The sequence below is a fragment of the Sinocyclocheilus grahami genome, unplaced genomic scaffold (assembly GCF_001515645.1).
Source record: "Sinocyclocheilus grahami isolate Dianchi unplaced genomic scaffold, SAMN03320097.WGS_v1.1 scaffold726.1, whole genome shotgun sequence".
NCBI lineage: Eukaryota > Metazoa > Chordata > Actinopteri > Cypriniformes > Cyprinidae > Sinocyclocheilus > Sinocyclocheilus grahami.
This window is the reverse complement of record NW_015505905.1, coordinates 192,162-203,549: the sequence shown is the minus strand read 5'-3', so window position 1 is coordinate 203,549 and position 11,388 is coordinate 192,162. Positions and strand designations below refer to the sequence as shown.

At 35.1% G+C, this 11,388-nt stretch overlaps 1 protein-coding gene across 1 annotated transcript; it reads right to left on the bottom strand.

Annotated features, from left to right (window-relative positions):
- Positions 1-2,422: 2,422 nt before the first annotated feature.
- LOC107560417 (ribosome production factor 1) lies at positions 2,423-5,674 on the bottom strand (the record flags this gene model as incomplete). Its single annotated transcript, XM_016244597.1, has 7 exons — positions 2,423-2,674; positions 2,774-2,900; positions 3,582-3,763; positions 4,911-4,993; positions 5,132-5,285; positions 5,405-5,500; positions 5,588-5,674. Coding segments are annotated over 7 exons (771 nt in total), but the record flags the coding sequence as incomplete, so codon positions are not given.
- Positions 5,675-11,388: the final 5,714 nt, after the last annotated feature.

The following is an 11,388-nucleotide window of genomic DNA, read 5'->3' as shown; positions in this document are numbered from 1 at the left end:
AAACCTGTAAGACCTTCGTTCAACTTCGGAACACAATTTAAGATATTTTTGATGAAATCTATCTTTGCTCTCTGACCCTCCATAGACAGCAAGGATATTCCCACGATCAAGGCACAGAAACGTAGCAAGGGCATCGGTAAAATAGTCCATGTGACATCAGGGGTTCAACCGTAATTTTACAATCCCAGAACGTAATCAGCGTTGTTTAAGTTCAGTAGACAGCAAGCGCATGCTTAACGTATACAATGCTGATTACGTTCTGGAGTACTCTCCAAAATGGTGGAAGACGGTAACTCGGTGAGAAGAATTGTTGAATAAATTATGTTATTATTGTTTTCTTTGCACACAAAAAGTATTCTTGTAGTTTCGTAAAATTACGGTTGAACCCCTTAAGTCACATGGACTATTTTACCGATGTCCTTACTATGTTTCTGTGCCTTGATCGTGGTAATATCCTTGCTGTCTATGGAGGGTCAGAGAGCTCTCAGAATTAATCTGAGAATTAATCCAAAATATCTTACTTTGTGTTCCGAAGATGGTCTTATGGGTTTGGAATGACATGAAGGGGAGTAATTAATGACAGAATTTTCATTTTTGGGTGAACTAACCCTTTAAGAGTGGGCATAAAAAATCAAAAATCAGTCAATCAAAGATGTTCTACAAACTCAGAGATGCAAAGCACAAGCTGAAGAAGGCAGTGGCCTCAGATGAAAAAAACAAGAAGCGTTGTTTTCAGGCTTTCAAAGAAACTGTGCCACAGATGCACCTGGAACCAAAGCTCGTAATGACAGTTTGAGATCTTTACTGCAAAACTACTATCTTTTCCACATGCAATGCCTTCAGTTTTCTGTTTCTTTTACTGTTGTTCTCTACAGTAGCCTGTTTTTGTGTCCTTACTGACACAAGATGTCATTACCGCAGCTCTGCTTTATTTTTTACAATTTTTATCGGCAAAAAAAAAAAATTTAACTCTTAAGTTGAAATGATTTACACATTGAAATTGCAACATCTGTCATAAAAAGCTAAATATGTTATCCTTAGTGTGCATGGAAACAATTGACATCTAAGGTTACGGTCTAAATTTTACATGGCATAGAGAAAACAATTAAATCCCCTATTTTGTATATTATTTTTTAATATCAGTATTTACAAAACTGCACAAAATTTGAAAAGCTATTGAAATTACATTTTTATAGAAATTAAAAAAAGAAAAATTTATATAATGAACGTTACTGTAACATTGTGGTAAGGACATTTCGTAAGAAGAGTTGAAAAAAAAACATGTTCCAGATTAAAATCTTAATGACTCCATGCAATTTTGTTGACCCTTTTATATGTATTAGACTCTGATGGTTAAAATAAAATTCACAGGGGTTGACTTTTTTTCATATTTTGGAGTCATAAGTGCACATAGTTGCATAAACACACACATATATATTTAGTGCTGTCAAACGATGAATCGCATCCAAAATAAAAGTTCTTGTTTACATGTGTGTGTGCTGTGTATATTTATTATGTATATATAAATACAAACCCATGCATGTATATATTTAAGAAAAATGTTGTTTATATATTAAATATATTTATAAGAATATAAATATGTAAATATTTCCAAAATATATGCTGTATGTATATATACACATAATAAATATACACCGCACACACATATGTAAACAAAAACTTTTATTTTGGATGCGATTAATCGTGATTAATCATTTGACGGCACAAGCTTTAGTTTTGACAGCTTTAGTTAAGTCTTTCCAAGGGTTTGTTGCATGCATATTTGAATGTATTTGTGTATAGCCTAACTTCAGTATTGAAAAATTGCAACAGAACAAGACATCAGTCTTTTTTTAACCTGAAATTTCACAAACACTCACCACAAACCTGCCTCTTCCACCCATGTCTTTACTCAAATATTTAGAGGGGAAAAAAAAAAACCTTATGTATTTAACTTGATTTATTTGTCATGCCTTGACACACCAAGCCTCTTTGTGTCCAGTCTGGATATAATATTTTTATGAACAAATGCTTAGCAGAAAATATAATACAGTAAAGACAAAGCTTGTGTTTCTACAACACTTTCTTTCCATAAATATGCTGTATGTATATATACACATAATAAATATACACCGCACACACATATGTAAACAAAAACTTTTATTTTGGATGCGATTAATCGTGATTAATCATTTGACGGCACAAGCTTTAGTTTTGACAGCTTTAGTTAAGTCTTTCCAAGGGTTTGTTGCATGCATATTTGAATGTATTTGTGTATAGCCTAACTTCAGTATTGAAAAATTGCAACAGAACAAGACATCAGTCTTTTTTTAACCTGAAATTTCACAAACACTCACCACAAACCTGCCTCTTCCACCCATGTCTTTACTCAAATATTTAGAGGGGGAAAAAAAAAACCTTATGTATTTAACTTGATTTATTTGTCATGCCTTGACACACCAAGCCTCTTTGTGTCCAGTCTGGTTATAATATTTTTATGAACAAATGCTTAGCAGAAAATATAATACAGTAAAGACAAAGCTTGTGTTTCTACAACACTTTCTTTCCATAAGAGATTTTTAGATAATTAATGAAACGTCAACATGGCTGTCCTGTGTTTGAAGTCTGTCCCTTAAAGATGAAATTTTCTTCTGCTGGAGTCCATCTCATGGCGCTAAAACATTTAAAGGAGCAGTTAATCATGTATGACTGACACAAATTACTGACAAATAACAGCACATTCAAACAACCAGATTTTAGATTTAGAACGCACCTTGTGAACCCACTCATATTCCCCAAACTTTGAGTCAAAGGTTCCTTTCTGTAAAGAGCGAAGTTTAAGAGTGAAGCGAGGTCCTAGCTCCTGTATCCCCACTTTCTTTTCATTCTTGAAGATGTACCTGTATGATATACATACGTTTATTCAGTCATGTAGAAATAGAAGTTCCTAATCTGTATATAATTTTTAACCTGTTAAAATGTAACAATGCAAAATATGAGGACCCTAAAAGCAGTGTCAGACTTTTGGACTCTACTTGATATTCTGACCATGTCTCTATTTTTACTACAATACATTCATACATCAGTTTTAAGAATCTACAGTGATCTGTAGATGAAAACATTTGATCACAACAGGTACCATACAGTCAAAGGTTCCTTTCTGTAAAGAGCGAAGTTTAAGAGTGAAGCGAGGTCCTAGCTCCTGTATCCCCACTTTCTTTTCATTCTTGAAGATGTACCTGTATGATATACATACGTTTATTCAGTCATGTAGAAATAGAAGTTCCTAATCTGTATATAATTTTTAACCTGTTAAAATGTAACAATGCAAAATATGAGGACCCTAAAAGCAGTGTCAGACTTTTGGACTCTACTTGATATTCTGACCATGTCTCTATTTTTACTACAATACATTCATACATCAGTTTTAAGAATCTACAGTGATCTGTAGATGAAAACATATTTGATCACAACAGGTACCATAAATTTACCTCTCCTTGAGACATTCACTACACTAACAAATCTTACATATGTGTAAGCTTTCACAATTACACAGCCCTTTCAAATGAGAGAATATTTACCTGTGAAACCTGAAAAAAATGAAGTCTCTCTGATTGTGAAATGTGGCAACCTGACGGCCCACAAACTGTGGATCATGAGGAAACAGAGCAGCAAACAACCGGCCGATGGAGTGACCGAGTCTAGTAGAGAAGTTGTTAAGGATGACTTCTGGGATGTGTTCCGTTGGCTCCTTACCTCTTCTCTAGTGAGTAAAAACAGGAGTTGGCATTAAGCATTTTTTTATTTCATAATCCCAAGTTTTTTTTTTGGGGGGGGGTTTTGGTAAATGCCTGAAACAAGTTGTGATTAACACAAGCTGACAATATTTTCACTTTTTATTCTACGACATGAAATGCATCAGCAATGGCCTCTTGTGATTTTTTTTTTCTTTAGCACATCTTGAAAAAGGTAGTTGCTAATAAGTGGCTAAATAGTAGGGCTGGGACAATAAATCGATGCATCGCGAATCGAGTAATTATTCTGCACATTTTCCGAATGCATCACGATTCTCTCTTCACATCACGATTCTGAGCTTAGTTTGTAACAGCAGATGGCACTGCGTGCTTTAGAAACAGCCATACTCTGCTTGCTTCCAATTCCTTACACACCACTTGAAACATAAAATAATCATTCAGTTCGAAAAAGTCGAAGTGAATTACAAGGGTGTTCACAGTGGGCTGTTTACATTATTTTCTTGTGTCATAAAAGCCAAGGTGAAAGTACATTTAACCACTTACATGACAAACACACATGGGTTCTTCTTCACGAGCATTTGAGTGTGCGGTTAAAAACTAGCCTAGTGCACCATCTGCTGGTAAAAACTAAGCTCAGAATCAATTCCAGAGAGAATCTCAGAATCGATCCACGAATCGTGATGCATCGATTTATTGTCCCAGCCCTACTAAAGTATTAGAGGCTGTTAGGGACTTTAAATATCATCATGTTTAGCAGATAAAAACTTTTTTTGTGCTTTACAGCCCTAATGTATTTATACTTGCATTTTTAAAAACTATTCTAAGTCTGAAGCTTAGCAGCAGTGATGTTGAAGTCAAGTGGCCATGGTTCTTTATTTCCTAACCTTCGACTGCATTTAGGCTTCATTTTCATGATAAACAACAAAACTTATTTTCTGCCATTATCCAAAAATCTAATAGTTTTTTTGTCAAGAGAAGCAGGGTATGCTTCTGGTTTGAACTACAGAAATATGTCATCCTTGCCGAACTCCATTGATATAATTAGTCAATGATTATGTGATTAAGTTGTATCGCACAACATGGACCATCAAAATTCACTGCATGACTAATTTCATAAAAAAAAAAACACACATACACAAATAATATTTCACTAACCTTCATTTCCTTGCGAAGACGAACATTACTAACTTTGAAATGTGCAGTTGGCCCATCAGGAAGGTGACAGAGAACCAAACCATCTGTGATACTTTAAGTGAGGGAAAATCCTTCATGTAGCATTCAGTGACTGCTTCTCATGACCTCATTAAGACGACGATTCAACAAAATCTCACAGATCTAAAAACATGGTTATATACTGACGTCTGACCAAAGGATACTTGGCACTTTTCTGTCCTCATTGATCACCATCACATAAGTGAAACCTCGAGATACACACTGTGGAATGACTCTCTTCAAAGCCAGACCTCTTCTGTAGTACACATGAGCGTGTGGGATCACTGTAGCCAGCTGCTCACAAAACCTCACGGTCCTCTGAAAACAGGCAGATATGAACCCATAAAAACAAAACACTTGAAGTATATATCCATTCTAAAATGCTCATCATGCATAACACGAGTGAAGTAGAAAACAGAACAGTAAACTGAACCCACTCCTCTGGGCCTGTCTGATGTGGTGATGAGAACTTTAGGATTTGTCAGCCGACTGAAGTAAGCAGAGAACTCATCGGTTCCTTCATCAAAAGCCACCTGGATTTCAAACAAATCAGTTCCAGGTTAGGTTCAAAATTGTACATGAGGTCTACCGAAGCAGTCAGCATAGGGTTCACAAATTACCTCCTCATCCTCTGGGTTGACTGTAGTTTCATCGTATATTCTCTGGTTTTCTATTGTCTTGGGAACTTCTTTTGGTGGAGCCTGAAAAAGAGAAAATATATTGAAACACCAATAAAGAAAACAAAATAACCAAATTAAAAGAGACCGACAATTTTCTGATAATGACTTGCAACAAACTCTTTCATTTGCAACAAAATAACTGCAAATTTGATGCAACTGAGGTGGGCAATTAAAATGACACACTGCTAGAAATATGAGTATTGTTTTGATCAAAGTAATGCTGTTGTTTTGTGCAAAAGAGATCCTATTTTTAATCCAAGTTGTGAACAAGTCCATGGTGTGAACTGAATGTGATAAGTCAAAAAGACCATGCATAGCAAGAATGAACCAGTCCATTTAATACATTCTTCAAAAACTCACACGTTACTGTTCAAATCAGTCTGATGAATACTGAATGAAACCTCTAGAGTGCTTACTGAATCAACATTTGACTCACTCACTGAACCGCAGTTTGTTTGTTTTGTAAATTATTTTCAGTGATGTCCTAGAAATTAAGCCAGTTGTGCGTTTATGGTTTGGTTGTCAATATAACAATTAGAGGTCGACCAATTAATTGACCGATTTTTGGCATTTTTTAATTAATCGGCATTGGCCGGTTGTGCTGCAAATTAGGCAGATTTATAGGTAGGTGCATCTGCGGGCAGCTAAGCGTTGTTGTGGAACGCCGTGAGACGGAGTAGCTCACACTCTGCAGCAGCGCCTTGTTCACACACAGCTTCAGCTAATGATTACAGGGCAAAATAGACCATTTCGAAAGCGTAATTACGTTTTATTCTACTAGAATTGATGCCGACTGCGCTTAACAGTCATAAGCGCAACAATTCATTTGCAAGTGAAAGTAAAGAATTTAGACGAAACTTCGAGGCTGGCTAAAACGTGCATGTTAACATTGCTCAGTACCGCCGCTCCCTATAAAAAGAGTATGCAGTTTGCGTAGTGCACCATCCCAGTTGCTAAAAAAAAAAAAACTTTCGTTCTATACTAATATTAACATATGCATATAGATAAATACAAATATAAACATGAACATATATACATAATTTCATAAGCGCAACAATTCATTTGCAAGTGAAAGTAAAGAATTTAGACGAAACTTCGAGGCTGACTAAAACGTGCATGTTAACATTGCTCAGTACCGCCGCTCCCTATAAAAAGAGTATGCAGTTTGCGTAGTGCACCATCCCAGTTGCTTAAAAAAAAAAACTTTCGTTCTATACTAATATTAACATATGCATATAGATAAATACAAATATAAACATGAACATATATACATAATTATATATAAATATATATTTTACAGTGAACGCAGTAGTCAGTAGGCTACACGTGATGCTCCATTACCGCGCCCGCGCCGCCCTCACCTCATGTTTGCGGCTGACTGCAAATGATCATAATGGACATCTATGCCCGGAAAAAAAACCCATCAGCTTTCCGGCGTCGAGAAAAGAAAAAGTAAAAAAGCCCAAGATGAAGCCCGTGCATCACTTTCAGGTATGTCCATAATCCTGTGAAACTTTTTTGGCTGTTGACGTTAACGTTTAACGTTAATGTTTTAATTATCATATGATGAGCTCATTGACGACTTTGCCTCCAGAAAAAGCAGTAGTAGCACTAGTGTGCCTAGCAGTGTGAAATTTGGAATGCTCGAGCAGATGATGTATATCAGTGTTGATTTTCGGAGTGTCTATTTACACTAAGTACAAATAGCCCGCCTTGTTGGCAGAAGTTATTTAGACTAACTCTGCCCACTTACGTGTGATTGCAATAGTCAACACTACAAAAGACTACTAGCAACAGCTCCAGTGGCTTAGATGGTAAAGCGTGTGCCATAGTTGTTTTGACACGATCGACCAGAGTTCGAAGCCGCCTTTTGCCAAACTTTTTTTTTTCCCTTTTCAAATCTCATATCGCATCGGAAAGGCATTTATTTTTAATAAAAATGAAGGAAATAATCGAAAAGTTTAAAATAAAGTATCAGGTAGGGTTAGGGTAGGTGTAGGGAGGGCTTTATTGTCCCAATAAGGTAACATCCATTTTTTAAATTTGAATTAAAATTATAATTTAATTTAAACTCAAAATGTTATTTTTGCATACCGTTTTATAATTTACCACAATACTGAGGTACAGATAATTGCCACTATTTGCAATAAGTAGTATAAATAGCAGAAAACCTGCTATTTTAATTATAGTGTAAATAGAATCATTGCTATTTAAAAATAGTGAAAATAGCCACTGCCGTTGATTTTTTATTCAATTGTTTATTTTGATCATATTTAATCTTTGAAAAGGTTTTAATGTGTGTAATTTTAGTTTGTAAATTTTTTTTGCTGTAGAGCTACAATTGTAATTTGTAAATAATACAATTACAATTTATTTATTTACTTTTGTTTTATTAAAGTTCTATTTTGACACCTATAGTAGGTGTTTTTTTTTGTTTAGTTTTTTTTCCAAAATATTTGGGGGAGGGGGCACAACAATACAATTCTGCTTAGGGCACCCATTTGGCCAGCAGCGGCCCTGACTTTCCTCATGAAATGTGTCTGTGGGTCCGACAATATCCTCCACGATGTCATCGCTAGTGGTCAGTTCACTCTTAGGGGCCGTTCACATGTCGCGCCTAAAAAAGCGTGGAAACCACTAGGTGCGCCGCTTTCTCCTTCTTTCCAAAGCGCTCTGTAGCTTGCGCTCCTGGAAAAAACGAGTGCGTCATACCGCGTCGCTTCCACGAGCGCGCATAACGTGCGTTTACATTTGAAATAACGAACTTGAGTGCCCAAAAGACGTGACATGTGAATGGCCCCTTAAGCAGTTATGAGCAGCAGGCTGTGTAATATGTCTGAACTCTTATTTTTATCATCACTTAGATTATGGCCATTTGACTTATAGCAGTGTCCAGTGTTTCTGGTAAAGTAACGTTTGTGAACGAAGCGCTTATTAAATTACAGTCGTTATATCTCCTGTTCCAACAGCGCCTCCTGCTGGCAGAGAATGAATTTGCATTTGCAAGTCTGTGGGAAACGCTGGTGTCTGTCAGCAAACATAATCAACACGGACTTCACTGTGATAAAGCAGAGAAGCTACTTTTCATCAAGAAAAACCTGCCACTTTACCTCAAAGTAGAATGGGCTTGTCTAGTGTTTAAATATTTATTATCCACTTTGCATATCTGCAATTCTTGGTGCATTTGTTGTTGTTAAAGTTTTACAGTTAACAATTTACTAGTGGTGTGCAAGTCAATGAAATCATTTAATTTGACTATATCCCCCTGACAAACTACATCAACTGAAGTAATTTTTATGGGTTACATCTAAGTACAAACAACAAAAGCAGGTTACCACCTTTTTTTTTTCTCAGCGAGTATGATTTTGCGTTCGAACTTAGGATATTTACTGCCCCTCTGGCCACACCATTAAATATTCTCTGGAGGCACCATTGAATATCGATGCCATGCTATCATATATAGACCATGGAGAGGCCTCAGAGGCAAAGAAAACATTCTTTTAAAAATAGAAAAGCCTCATTGCATGCATTAAAAAATAATGTCAAGCAGATGTAATAGATAAACTCAATTTAATAATGTATTGTACAATGAAACATTTTTACCATGACGTGGTTTAAAAAAAAAAATTTTTGGTATTCCTTTACTATATAAAAAAATATGTTAGACCATATAGATAATATCATTATAATACAAGATTTTACTTTAATTTCCTCTTTTTCGGTTTCGGCCAAGAATTTTCATTTCGGTGCATCCCTACTGCACACTATCAATCCTTGCTAAATATTGAAGTTTATTTACAAAAGCAACATTTCAGTCTACTGACCTTCATCAGGCATATGACATCAGACATTTTTATAGCAAACATAAACAAAAAGAATGCTTCAGAACTGTTTTGAGCCATGTATCAATTACTATGAATTAGGCTACTACTATTACTATCTTGTACCTTGCAATAAATATTTACTCAAACTCTCTTTTATGAGATGAAGGGGAGAAAAAAAGAAAAGAAAATCGGCCAAACATATCGGCATCATATATCAGCCATCGGCTGCCTTGATTTTTAAATATTGGCATCAGCCAGAGAAAAAAAAAAACATATCGGTCGACCTCTAATAACAATGTTATTTACTTCTAGAAGCATTGACTAATATAGGTTATATAATATAGGTTAACACATACGTTATTACATATAGCCATGACCCTTACATCCATATTTGATATAGAATAATACAGTTATCAAACATGGACTTTTTTACACAAAAAAGTATATTTTACACAAATTCAACAGTAACCATACAGTATTTATTCACTTCGACTTTCCCTTTCAAACTCCACTTCGCTTTTGCATGCAATTTAATCGTACTGCATGATCACAAGAGAATCACTTTGAAAAATAAAATGACAAAACTGAAGCAAGCACACATGAAGTAAGTTAATCATGTTTTAGTTTCCTTCTCATTTCAGAGCTAGTCACCCCAGGTCAAACCGAAGTCTTTAAATCCCCGTAACGCCAAACAGGAAATCGGATGACTTTCAAAGTGTATTCTCCATATACAGTATAATCAGCTTTATTTTTAACTGAATTAAAAATGATTGCTTTTCATTCACTACTGAATGGTTTCATACATACCACAACTAAATTCTTAATTATCGTAATTTAATACTAATATATTCGCTTTTCACCAAATGGAATTGAGAATCTGAAGCGACAAGTATGTACTTCACAAGACATTCAATGCACAGTGGCAGAATAAATGTACTTACACATGTAATCTCCAGAAACAGTGAATGCTTTATTACAGTGCATGCTACAAAAGTTTTAGTTTTTTTCTTTTCATAAAACCTAAATAGTTTGCTTTATGTGGTGACACTTAAATTTACTAGTGGTGTGCAAGTCAATGAAATCATTTAATTTGACTATATCCCCCTGACAAACTACATCAACTGAAGTAATTTTTATGGGTTACATCTAAGTACAAACAACAAAAGCAGGTTACCACCTTTTTTTTTTCTCAGTGAGTATGATTTTGCGTTCGAACTTAGGATATTTACTGCCCCTCTGGCCACACCATTAAATATTCTCTGGAGGCACCATTGAATATAGATGCCATGCTATCATATATAGACCATGGAGAGGCCTCAGAGGCAAAGAAAACATTCTTTTAAAAATAGAAAAGCCTCATTGCATGCATTAAAAAATAATGTCAAGCAGATGTAATAGATAAACTCAATTTAATAATTTATTGTACAATGAAACATTTTTACCATGACGTGGTTTAAAAAAAAAAAATAAATAAAAAAATAAAAGATTTTTTTTTATTCCTTTACTAAATAAAAAAAAATGTTAGACCATATAGATCATAATATCATTATAATACAAGATTTTACTTTAAAAAGAAATAGTTTTCACAGAGAAACTGTGATATAGATTTACTTGGTCTCAAAGTGATGGTTCACCCAAAACTGAAAATTCTGTCATTATTTACTTACCGTCATCATCACCCTGTACGAGTTTCTTTCTTCTGCTGAACACAAAAGATGATATTTTGAAGTATGATGGTCACCAAACAGTTGCTGGTCTCCTTATTGACTTCCATAGTATGGAACAAAGTACTATGGAAGTTAACAGGGGCCATAAACTGTTATGCATTTGTAACTGCAGTTTAAAGCATTCCACGTCCCTCTAAGCTGCATTAACACGTGTAAACGCATCTAAATGCCACTTCATATGCAACTTCTG